Source organism: Mauremys reevesii, linkage group 1, assembly GCF_016161935.1.
Source record: "Mauremys reevesii isolate NIE-2019 linkage group 1, ASM1616193v1, whole genome shotgun sequence".
Classification (NCBI taxonomy): domain Eukaryota; kingdom Metazoa; phylum Chordata; order Testudines; family Geoemydidae; genus Mauremys; species Mauremys reevesii.
In genome coordinates, this window is record NC_052623.1 from 135,093,276 (window position 1) to 135,106,342 (window position 13,067).

At 38.9% G+C, this 13,067-nt stretch overlaps 1 protein-coding gene across 7 annotated transcripts in view; it reads left to right on the forward strand.

The window, feature by feature from the left end:
* The window catches only part of SHROOM2 (shroom family member 2), a 189,535-nt gene that overhangs the window by 41,727 nt on the left and 134,741 nt on the right, over positions 1–13,067 (forward strand). Inside the window, exon 1 of one of the 7 annotated variants that reach the window (XM_039520014.1) lies at positions 11,093–11,097. The exons of the other annotated variants lie outside the window; for them this stretch is intronic. Within the exon in view, the coding sequence (XP_039375948.1) occupies positions 11,095–11,097 (3 nt within the window). The 5' untranslated portion in view covers positions 11,093–11,094. Of the gene's footprint in view, positions 1–11,092; positions 11,098–13,067 lie in introns of those variants that run through there. 7 annotated transcript variants of the gene reach the window in all.

Here is a 13,067-nt window from a genome sequence, read left to right on the forward strand (position 1 = left end):
GACAATCTCTGTACCTAGGACCTTACATGGTACTATTTTATGACCCATTTGTGGAACAAACTGCATATTTGTAGATCTATAAATATTTCAACACAATTTAGTAATTTATAGATTAGGTTGCTCCTGTGATTAATATAATTTCTATACAAACTAGAGGAAAGGATCATAGCACCTCAAAAATCCCTGTGTATGAAAAAAAATGGAAATAACCAGTTAAGGTAACTTACATCCCATTGTTCTTTCAATTTGTGCATGCTAACAAAAATGATATGTGAAAATTCCTTTTATGCATTTCACAAAGAAACTGTGACCCACACTTCCTACTGTACACTCTTTTAACATCCTCAGCACTGTCTCTTTACATATACAACTGTTACATTTTCAGTGTTAGTCCTGAGGATCTTGAAAGACTATGTATGGTGTCTGACATAAGACTGACCTATTACCTGTAAGACTACGGTCAAGGCCCCCTGAACAATGTGATTATGGCACATTACATGCAGCCATGTAACTTACTAGTTTGACAGCATGTTGATTTTGCGGCACATAAATCCATAAGTTCACTATATTTCAGAGCCCATCATCACACTGCCACCCTTAAAAGGACAGAGTGAGAGGCACTGAGATAGAGGGAAATGTGTTGTGGTTCAGGAAAGCAACAAGGGTAAGAGTGACCTGTGCTAGTGGACTTTCTCTTGGAGGCAAATGGGGCTGAAGAGTAGAGCTAATAGGGGGATTTTAGGCGGCTTCTTAAAGAGTTTTTAAATTGGTGCCTAGATACCATGGTACAATGTTTGGTGCCTTCATCCATGAATTGACATAGAAGCATAAGGGGGATGGAGGGTTGTTTTTGCTTTTTGGGGGGGATTTTTTACCCAATTTTCTCTTCACATCTGAAACATTGTTTTCTTAATGTTGGAATCTAACTGACTAGCTGCTGACTTGTAGGAAAATTGATCTAGGTTTGTAGATTAAAGATGATTTTGATTATTTTTGTGAAATAATGCAGATTGCTTGAATTGGAGATTGAAGTCATTTTGTTTATCCACAATGCTAGGAACTTCTGTGGGGTTTTAAAAGTGAGAGGGTTTATATATATATACTTATACACACGCCATTTTTAAAAAGCACCTAGATAGCGGAAAAATTATAAGGTAAAAATAAACCAATATCTTAAATGTAAGCACATGCTATCTAGGTGCTTTTTAAAAATGGTGTGGGTATAAGTGCTTGTGTGTATGGGCTGATGACGAAATGTTACAGTAGTTCTATCGGTTAAGGAGCTGACCCTCTTTACTTGTATCCTTGCCATGGAAGACACATACTATTTGCTAGATCACTATCTTTTCTGGCTCAGTGTTGCTTACAGTCTGAATCCTCCTAACAAACTAAGCTAGTGTAGTGCTCTTTACTAGATATATAATTGAAAAGCTTCATCCATCAGTTTCTAATCTAGTTAATCATCCTGAAGAAGTAGTTTTCTTTTTCCACTAGAAGAGGAATGAAAGGCTTGAGTGTAAGATAATACCAACACATAGGAATAGTATTACCAATTAATACTTAGTAGTAGAATTAAGCTTGCCTTGTGCTCAGGAACATAACACAGTTCTTTTAAAATCACACAGTTTTTTAAATTAAAATATTCCCCTCCAGGCACGTTTGCTGAAAACTCTTTTCTGTAAGTAGACTTTTTAAAATAGAAAGTAGTTTTCCTTGGGACCTTTTTCCTCATGCAAAGAGATTCAGACTTTTAGTTCCACATATGATTTATTTTTTTAAGTTATGGGAATAATAGATTTGTGTGTTTTTTAAAGTCGGTATTAACCTACGTTTGGTGTCAGGGTACTATCCATAAAAAAGTAATCTGCTTTCTAACCATTTTATATTAAGCCCTTGGAAATCTGATGCTGAAATCTGTTGCTTTGGCACCTTTTCTTTCTCTTCCCAATGTACTCTCAAACACTGGGAAAGTGTTATTCACAAATGCAGTCTTGCTGGCAAAGATCATTGTAAATGTTGCTGGTTAGTTCCATAGCTGAGGTAGATGGTGCATAGCTCTTTTGAAGTCAGTTGACTTCAGTGAATATTGCTGTGCTATACTAGTAGCAGATCTGGTCCTATAATTTTAAAAGAACACAACAAGAAAATATGTGTGTATATTATTGTGTACAGTGGAGTCGCATCTTACGTGGGGGTTATGTTCTAAAGTCAGCGCGTAAGGCAAAATCACATAGTCAAAATTACCCTTGAAAAGCCCTTAAATTGCCCATAAAGTACAGTGTACTGTACATGGTTTTGTGTATACAACCATGTACAGTAATATGTATAATGTATACAGTATTGTACAGTATAATAAAGAGTACATATGCAAAATATAATTTTACAGTACTATATTTTTAATTACAGGGGGTTGTCAGGGCTTGATGTTGATCCAGGAGACGGAGGTGACGGAGAGCTTGGGTGATGGAGAGTGAGTCGTAGACAAAGTGGTTGGCTCTGGTTCAGCTCGAGAAGTTGATTGCATTGGCTCGTCTGCTGCTGGTTGTTTTTCCTTGAAAAACATGGTGATTGGTAACTGTTGCTGTTGTCTCTTGAGCTGCTCAAACATTTCTTGATATGGTCTCAAATAGTCCATAATACTACATGGGATTTTGAGGCTTCGTTCCATAGAGGGATCGTATTCAGAAATTAAATCATTCAAGTGTTTCGCTGCTTGGAACACTTCAGCAAATTTATGAAGATTCCAACTTGCTGGCTCTTCCTTGTCGTTGTCATCATCTTTGTCTTATGTAGGCGATTTTATCAGTTCCGCTAACTCTTCGTTAGTCAATGTTTCTCTATGGCTCTCAATTCTTGACGAATTTCTCTCTCTCGAATCTTGATGGCATGGATGCTAGATTTGTTGCATCCATATTTACGCACCACATTGGAGACTGACATATCGTCTCTCAATAAGTCCAACACAGCCAGTTTTTCCTCCAGCGTTGGAACAGATCGCTGTTCTTCAGTTGAGCACCAGATGAAGTAGTTGGCTTGCGTTTAGGGGCCATGTTGTACGAAAAATACGTATCTTTAAACACTAGAATCACACTCAGTGCGGCGAGATGCTCACACTATGAGAGGCACGCGGGAACTGAGACCGACTGAGGGAACAGCAGATTCACGTCTCCCATCTCACGCTCACTCCGGGGCATACGCTCATTGGGTGGAGTCGCCCGAACTATTTATGGGTATCTTGTTGTTTTTCTTTTTTTGCTGAGCGTGTTTAGTTGAATTCGCGTAAGTTAAATACGCGTATGATACGACTCACCTGTATGTAACATGTACTCCTACAAAAAATTGGGTGATATCAATATGTAAACCCAGCAGAACTCCTAGGGAGGTTGTGGAATCTCCATCATTGGAGATTTTTAAGAGCAGGTTAGACAAACGCCTGTCAGGAATGTTCTAGATAATACTTAGTCTTGCCATGAGTGCGGGGGACTGGACTAGATGACCTCTCAAGGTCACTTCCAGTCCTATGATTCTACGAAAATGTTCCTCTTACAGACCTGTAACTTGCCTAAACTCTGAAATGGAAATCTTAGGTCTTCACAGGAAAATTAACTTGCATTGTAACTTGAGTGTTACCCCTAATGCCAAGTCCTGTTCACACACACGCAAACCCTTAACTTGAGTATGGTTGTTCTTTTAACTAGAGTTGGCTGTTCATTTGGGGTTATAGGCTAAAGCTCAAGTTGGCACAATTTGTCAGCTGCTAACATGGCCACTCTGTTGTGTGGATGATGCCAACTTCACTCGAGTGCCCTTAGTCCTAGTTGCCTTCTCACAATTCTCCCCATATATGAAGAAAGAACAGACAAGATCTCCCACAATTCACTAGGAAAGAATTGATAGAGTGGCTTAGTTTACTATAGCGCAAAGAACCATGGCATATGCCCCCAGAAGTCTTAGTGCCAAACAAATGAATGGAGTGTCAGTATGGACACAGCAGCTTGTGTATTTATTTCAGTTTGGCTGCTCTCACTTAAGATAGGTTAACTTGAGTGTAGATAACTCTGCAGTGTTTAAGATCTGTTAGCTAAAATTTTTGCAATTATACCATTATTTTTTCCTAGCCTCCAATCAGGATTGTAGTAGGGAAAATCTACTTCTTCACATTGCTTGAGGCCTTGATGCTGCATGGAGCTCTGTGTAGTTTTGGGACTCTAGAATATATTCTAGGCCCTCAACAAAAGGGAAACGATATAGCAAAAGTAATCAGTTGAATTTGGTCAAACAACCTTTCTTCTTCACGTTTTTTAAAAAAAAAAGCCCCAAATGTTTATAAAATGCTATATAACTGACTCGCAAATCTTGTGAAAACTAGAATATCCAACTAGCAAAAAGGAGCAAAGCAGACCAAAAGAACCCAGAGTATCGCAAATCTAGAACTCACTCCCTCCGCTCCCCACCCCCCCCAATCAGTCTTCTATAAGGGAAGAGATGTACAATAAAATCACATAGGTGAATATCCTTGTCTTATCGAAGACAATGGCAACACTTCACTGGGGCCAGGATTTCACCCCGTATGTTGAGATGTTTTTTCACATTCAGATGGAGTTGGGAGCCCAGCTCCAGTATGTGCCTGTGGAAGTTGCAGGGGAGATTTTTCTAAACCTCTTTACAGGCTTTATTTACACACTAGCAAACGTCTAACTTAATGATCAGGGTTAAAAACAGAGTTGAACAAAACAGAAATGGTTTGCTATACATTAAAGAATTTCCTTTAAAAAAAAAAGCATAAACTTAACTATTATACAAAATAATTCATTGGTGAGCCACTAGAAAACATATGTTAGTTTTTGGCTAAATGGTCACCTCTTCCAACAACTCTGCTTGGGAGAGTTAACATTATAAAAATACTGTAGCATCAGGGGTGCCTGAAGGAATGAGGCGAGACTACATTGTCTAAAAATCCCACAAATATTCATGCAGCCAGATTCCTAACATAGGCTACACAACATCATCTGCCTTCGCTAGAGTTGGTGGCAGATAGCACCATCCACAAAAAGAACTGTTTCAGTTCTCATTGCCCCAGTCTCGCGCTCTCAATCCACACTCACCTAGGTAGTGGGGGAGGGGAAGCCCAATACAATATTAATCCTACCAAAGATTACCTCTCTACCTTATTTTGCTACTAGTGTTTTCTTTAAATGGCTTCAACTGGTTATTGTCATCCTTCCTCTGGATCAGTCGAGACTCAAGAATTGATTATAATACACTAATCCTGTCAGCAGAGGAAAGGAAACTTGATCTGTACAACTTTTGCTATTGTGCCTTATCATCCCGTCTCTACCCTCTGTACCTGAGCACTGACTGCTTGAAAAGCCCAGCTAATTAATTTGAGATGGGTTTAATAAGCTGAGATCTCTTTTACAGCATAACCCCATCTAATTTAAAAGCAAATGTGTACATGGGTCTAGATATAGCAAGAGACCTTGGAAAAGAGCCCTGCTACTGAAAAACATAAACACAAATCTCTCCCTAGGTCTCCAAGTTTGGCTACACCCAGCAGTGTCAGACAGTTTGGGCCACAGATCTGGAGATACTAAAAATCAGAATAAAACCTATTCAGTTATTTCAAAATTACAAATTCAAAACTTTCATACAATGCAGACAAGACTCAGCTCAATGGAAATTACCTTTATGTATAAATTCATGAGACATTCCATTCTAGTAACAGGGAATAAAAGAGAATCTGAGTCAGAATTTTGAAAAGGTATTTGATTTACTGATACACTGATAGCTGCAGAAAAAGCTCTCTCCATAATGGAAATACTGTGCTGGAAGGACCACATAAACTCATAAAGAATAGTTAGGCTGAAGTGGGCCAGAGCTGTAGATCTTGGTATTGTCTGGGAAACAAATAGCATGAGACCGATATGTGGTGGAATTGCCTAATAAATGTAAAAGACCATATCTTTTTCCGGTATTCTAAAAGGAATGTAGTTCAGCTTATACAGTTATCTACATACCAGTTGAGCCTGAGTCCTAATTGTCAGAAATCCAAAATTCAGAAAGACTTGCATTGCACATTCTGTGTGTGTGTCTGAAGCCCAAAAAAAGCTATTAGACTTGCATTACAAAAATTATGTTGAGAGGAATGCCAACCTTCATCCTCCCTGGGCATTACAACTTGGTGTTTTCAATATGTAGCAAAAATGTTTTCACCGGGTATCATAATGCTCTTAACTTACAACATGTAAAAATGCCTTATTATGGAAAGCTGTTCAGCCTCCATCAATAAAACAGCTTACTTGGGATGTACAAGCTATTTTCTGTTGGAAGAGCAAGAGGAATAGCCACCACTTTTTTGACCAAATATTGACCCTTTTTCATCAACTAGTTTATGAAGACTCTCACTAAAATTCAGAATCTGAACTGTACTGAATCTAGGAAAACTTTAATAACAACAAACAAAAACTACTAACAGTAAATATGCCTGTAATGCAGCACAGCTGTTTTAATATATAGTTCAAATGCAAGGTATTGTATTCTTTTCTTTATGCCATTATGGCACTAGTTAATTTATTTCTTTATTAAATTTAAAGTTTAATACAATAAATCAGACGATATCTTGTGACTTACGAACCTTGTCAGGATCTATTTAGGTTCTAACTAAAAAACAGAATTTTGTACTTAGCATAACTCCTTATGTTTTGCTTGGCACAAACTGCTGTTCAGATTGATTGTGCCTGTACAGACCTTGATGATTTGCAGTCTTTCTTCATTCTGGAATGTTAACTTGTAAAATTGCCTTCTCTTTGAAAGTGATTGTCTCTATCTTCTTCATTTTATTTTTTAAACACACACAGTGACTTTCACATCATTCTATGTTGTCTAGCAATACTTGACACACTTTTTGCTCCCTTCTTCAGAGCTCTACACAAACATTTAACCGCAGCAATGCCCATATGAGGTAGGTAACATGGGCAAGTCATTTATCTATTTCATAATGCTGTTGTGTGAATTGGTAAGATCATATTCAGAGCCCTTTACAAATAATAAAAGTGCTATACAGGTGCTTGCTATTGTATATTATTATCCATGATAGCTTCACTGTTGGCTTTTATAGTTGGAAGCATATGAACCTCTTGTTTTGAAACACGTCTGATTAACTTGGAAGCAACAGCATCTTACATTAGATACTTAGCAGTCAGTTTCCTTGCTCTGTATGCCATATTTGCAGAGACAGTAGCTTCTTCAATAGTAGCTAACATGTTTTTTAAAGTCAGATGAGGGATCATGATATCTCATTCTGTGAAAAGTCTTCCTCCTTTCAAAATTAAATTTATCCTGCAAAGTTCTACTTTTTAGGGAACTATGTTATTTGTTCAGCTCAGTCAGTGCCTCTGCATTTTACAGAACACAAAGGGACATACTGCCTCTGCTCCAAGAAGTCTGTATTCTAAATCACGTAGTTTAAACAACTGCACTGCAGGAAGGCCCAGGAAAAAACTGCAAAATATTTTTTTCAATGATTTCTTTGGCAGAGTATCCAAGTTATTAACTGTATACCTATCTATCTTGGAGCTTTATACTGTCATTCATGAGTGTTGTATCTGAGTGCCTTCTGTGTAAAAGCAATAACAAGGTCTTTAATATTGTTGTTTGTATTGGGATAGCGCCTAGGAGCCCCAGGCATGGAGCAGGACCTCATTGTGCTAGGTGCTGTAGTCACAGAACAAAAAGATGGCCCCTGTCTAACTTCATGAAGTTGCTGGCATTTCTTCCTTTACGGGATCAGAACTCTGCTTGGGGTAGGTTATTTTTTGGGAGGGGAGAGGATGCATGAATGTAAAGGGTGTTTGAATTGTTGGTTTTGTTTGTTCATAGATACAAAGCCAGAAGGGACCATTGTAATCACCTAGTCTAACTTCCTGTATAATACAGGTCCTAGGACACCCTCTGTGATGTTCCTCTCTGGTGTTATCTGGACTGGTGATCTGCTAGGCCACTCCAGTCCTTGACTCTGGGAGCCAGCCTTACGCTGCTCTGCTGTGAGAACCCCTACTCCTGGGCTGTTCATGCACAGCCTCTGTCATGTAAGCTGCTCTCAGCTATCGGCAACTGAATGACCCTTACAAACTTAGACGCTTCTCACCACAGGCTGGGTGGTTGCTCTTCAGCCAGGCTCTCCCTTTTGATCAGCGCTTCAGTCGCTCGGTGGTGGTGTCTGTAGATGCAGGTGGAAGAGAGAGAGAGAGAGAGAGAGCATGACAAATGTCTCTCCCTTTTATCATGTCCATTCTTCCCTCTTGGCTTTGCACCCCATCTTCCCGCCAGAATCAGGTGAGCATTACCTCATCGCAGTTCCAAACTGACCAAAGGAAGGGGGGGTGATTCCCTCGAGAGTCTAACAGAGTCTTTTGTTGCTGCCTAGCCCAGCGTCCTTCGTTCCTGTGAGGTTGGGCTGGGTTTGTCCCATACCTGCCCTGATGAGGTGTGAACTGCCCCTCTGCTCTTGGAGAGTTTTTGCATGGGCTTATTTTAAGCCACGAGGATACATTCAGCCCCATAACTACATATATGACATTATAACCTATAACATTACTGTAATGATTACTATAACATCACTATAACAACCATGCTCAGTGCATCATGAGCCTTCCGAAGACACCCAAGCTGACAAACTTTGCATTGGATACCACACAATCGTTTTACAAAGATGAACACGGGGGTGGAAGGTGTTCCCCCGATATAGAGCGTCACACCCTCCGAGCTGCATACAATAATCTTCAGACGTTCAAGAGCTGCAAAACACACACAAGCTGCCCGCTCAACACCTCCCTACAGGGCTAAGCCCTTAGGCCCCCCTCCCTGCAGTGCAGAAGCCCTTAGGCCCACCTTCCCATTGCAGGGCAGAAGCCCAAAGCCCCACCTGCCCAGTCTGCTAGGTGGAGAATGGGGTGGGGGGTAGTGTGGAAGGCTCTGTGAGCCGCACTTTAACTGTAAAAGAGACACTTGTGGCTCACAAGCCACAGTTTGGCCACACCTGCCCTAGGACTTCTCTGGATTAACTTTTCTTTGCACTAAAGTAAATCTTTTAGAAAAACATCCAATCTTGATTTTAAAATTTCCAGTGATGGAGAATCTACCACCACCCTTGGTAAACTCTTCCAATGGTAATTAACCACATGGTTAAATTCTCTGCTCCCCCAATCTGAAATTTGCCTAACTTCAGCTTCAAGCCATTCAACCTTTTCTATCTTTGTTTGCTAGACTGAAGAGTCCTCCATTATCAAATTTCCCTGCATAGGTTCTTACAGATGGTGATTGTCACCCCTTAACCTGGTAAAAGGGTTTCTCAAAGAGGAAGGCTTTGCAACACCTAAGATGGTAGACTTTGAATTCACTGCCCCTTCTGGGAGATTGCTCCTTAGCTGGATCCCCTTTACAGAAGATACTTTGTCCCCAGCTCTCATGCTTCGGCCTGGGTTTTGTGATCTGTGTCGCTCCAGCGGAGCGCAGCTGTTACTAGGGTTCATAGATACAGTCTATCTTGTTTGACTTCAAAACCAAGAATTCAACAATTTATTTGGAAATATTATATACCCATTTTAGATTTTATGAATGGAAGGTGTAAAATTTTTAAGCATCTATCAATGGTCAAGCTGCACAACTTTCAAATTCCCTGTTTGTTGCACCATTTGAACTTCCAACAATCGGTTCCTTAGTGGCTCTTCCATTGACTCAAATACTAAAGCAGACTTACTGGTTCATTTTTAATGAGATATTTAAACATTTGTAAAAAGCAACTTTTGAGAGGGTACATTTGCGTCATTGAATACAGACTGTTAAGTGCTGCCTCTTGGTGACGTGTAACTATACAAAGGTGGTATTGCTTGTGAACTTCTCCAAGAATATTTTTAGCTTTTTAAAAGGTGACTAACAATGATTTCTTTGTATTAAACATAGTACAGTGTGTTTAACCTAGCTGAACATGAGTTTATAGCATGAAGGCTCTCTGCATGTGGTTCCTCTTTTTCATGTTGTACACTTGTGCTGGAAAAGGAACAGATTAAAGAATTACCATTTTATCACTCACATTAATGGTAGATGTATACATTAAAAAATATATTCTACACACAATATATAACTTTTTCCCAAATTGTGGGTAAATGCTGTTATATGGGCATGAAATTCTCAGCCACAGGGCAGGGATGTTTTACAGTTACTGATGTGTAAATGAAGATTTGTTTTGTTTGTTTCCCCCCCTTTTCTCTACACATTGGTTGTGGATGTCTGATTTGCATAATCGTGGTAGCTCTCTCAATAAATGTAGTATGTGAGAATTGCTGTGCTGTTGCTGACAGCTGCTCTTTACCAGTCAACGTACATGTATTTGCATAATAACATCTGGCCTTGTTTCTTAATAAAATGTGTATTCTCCCCTAATTAGGTAGAGCAGAAATTCTCTGCCATTTTGTAGTAGTGTAGTGTTTTAGTATTTCACAATAAGAGTCAGTTCAGACCTTCCCGGCTAAATAATGCTCTGAGTGCTAACACATTGCACAATGCATATTGTTGACAGTTTTTTTTTTTAAGGGTTACAAATAAAATAGTAGATCATCTTGGAAATTGGCTATTTAAAGTGACAGGAATGGAATAATCTTATTTCAAGGTTTGGGGATTTACATAAGCTACTAAGACAACTTATCACTAACTCTAAACAGAGTTTTTTGGATGCTCCTTTTTGTATACTCTGTGTAAATTTCAGTTATACTTAAAATATATTAAGTGATAATTCAGCCCTGATCCTGCAATAATTAAGAGTCTCATTGAGTTAAATAATTAAATAACCAAATGAGAGCTGATTTAGCTAATTAATTACATGTAGTTTGGATATATTCCATATGTCAACTTTGCAGTGATTTTACTGTGTCAGACAGTCCCCATTACTCATCAGTGCATCCTTCTTGCTTTCAGTATAGTTCAGTAGTGCCCAGGGCCCTGATTCAGCCAAGTACTTAAACATGTTATTTCATCTTGTCAGTTTACTGCATAAAAATAAGCTATTTATTTGTTAGTATTCATTTGGCATTCATCACCATGGTGTCTGGGCATCTTCTGAGACCTACATTGATTACATTAAAGATTTCTAGAAGAAACAACCAATTAACATCCCCCACGCCCCATTCTTCCTTAATGCCTGCAGTTGTACCAGTCCTTCAGAAAACAGAAATGAATCAGTTGGAAAGGCCTTCCCAAAAACATATCTTGCAGTGTTTCAGAAAGTGAAACAATAATTAACTATATGCTGGGTTTCCTTGCATTGTTTTGTTTTTAATGTTTAAGGGCAAATGTAAAAAATAATTCCTGAATTCTACGGATCCAGTGGCAGAGGAACAAAAGAGTGAAGGGGATCAGAGGCAAGGTTAGACTGATTGATCCTTGCAGTGTTTCCAGAGTAGAATATGTTCCTGTGGCTCTGTCTATCTACAAATCTGTCATTGACAAACCATGTTTAACAAGAAAATATAATTAGAAAACTTCCTTGTTTTTTTAAATGAAGAGATATGAGATTGTGTGAGTATATACGCATACATACATACATACAAAAAGAGAGAGAGAGAGAGAGAAAACAATGTAAGAAAATAGTTAAACTGAGTCTTGTGATAGAGTAATAATTGACAATATTTACACCAGTCAACCGGAAGTACTGGTTTTACTGACTTACAGGATTGTCTAAACTAATTCTCCATTTTAAAGCTTGTTTAGAATTTTTAGCATATTATAAAATGGAAAAAATTAAATAAGAAAAGCTTATTTTAACTTGGTTTAAAAAATAAGAACCGATGCAAGAACAAACCTAAACACTTAAATCTGTTGCTGAGATACATAAAATTAGCTGAAAAAAATGGTGTAGGACTGAAAAGTTGAAGTTCAGAAAGTCAAAATTTATTTCAAACAACATTGCCATCTCAACTTTAATTTAATAAATGGGTCTCTCGTATTTTATAACATGCTTGTGGGTGCTATGCAACTGCAAAGACATAAGTTTCACATCCCCATTTATTTTCCACTGTACAGCAGTGTCACGTTTCCCCAACCTCACATCTCCCCCACCCCCCCAAAAAAATCACTAGATATTATAAGTATCAATCTTACTACTGTCATAGTAAAACTGGGTTGTTGGAAGCTGGTAAGAAATGGTTCTCACCATGAAAAAAATGTGAAGTATTTGACAGTTAACCTTTTATTTATAGTTCAAATTATTTTTTAAAAAATCCGGCTATTCAAGTTGGGCATGTTTCTGCAAAATGAAATCATGTGTAAATCTGGCAAAATGGAAGCCTCAAGTCAAAAATGAAAGAGAACTTTCCACTGTGATACTCCATAATGCATAATATTGATTTTTAACCAGCATGAAGGATGAGATTGTGCAGCACCAGTACCACTGGCAAATATTTACTCACATGCATAGTTCCGCTGAAATCAATGAGATTGCTCATGTGAGTACATACTTACCAATGGGATGAAAGATTGCACAGTCGAGCTCAAAGATGATGCAAGTTGACAAATATTAACATCCTTTAACATTAACATTAAAATAGAAGAGAAGAGAGGATGTCTTTTGGGGGAGAGATCCTGACTCCACTAAAGTCCATGACAAAATTCCCATTAACATCAGTGGGACCGTTTCTGATTTACTAAGGCCTGGTCTATACTCCAGAGTTAGGTCCACGTAAGGAAGCCTACGTTGACCTAATTATGTCAGTGTCTGTACTACAGCCTTACTCCTGCCAATGTCAGTATAGTAGGGCACTTGCATCATAACTTCACCTCCATGAGAAGCTTAGGGCTTATGTTGGTGTAGTAAAGGTGAGGCAGTATCTGTGTAGACACAGCATTACTTACATCGGCTGTTGGCTGTCATTCTTGTCAGTTTCACACACATGTTAGGCTGCATGCTGTGAACCACGGGCCTGGATCACAGCTCAGGCTGTCACCCTAGGGTGGGTGGGGGCTCCAGCTAGAGCCGGGCTGCTGCCTGGGCTCCCTGCTCCCTGCTGGGATCCCTA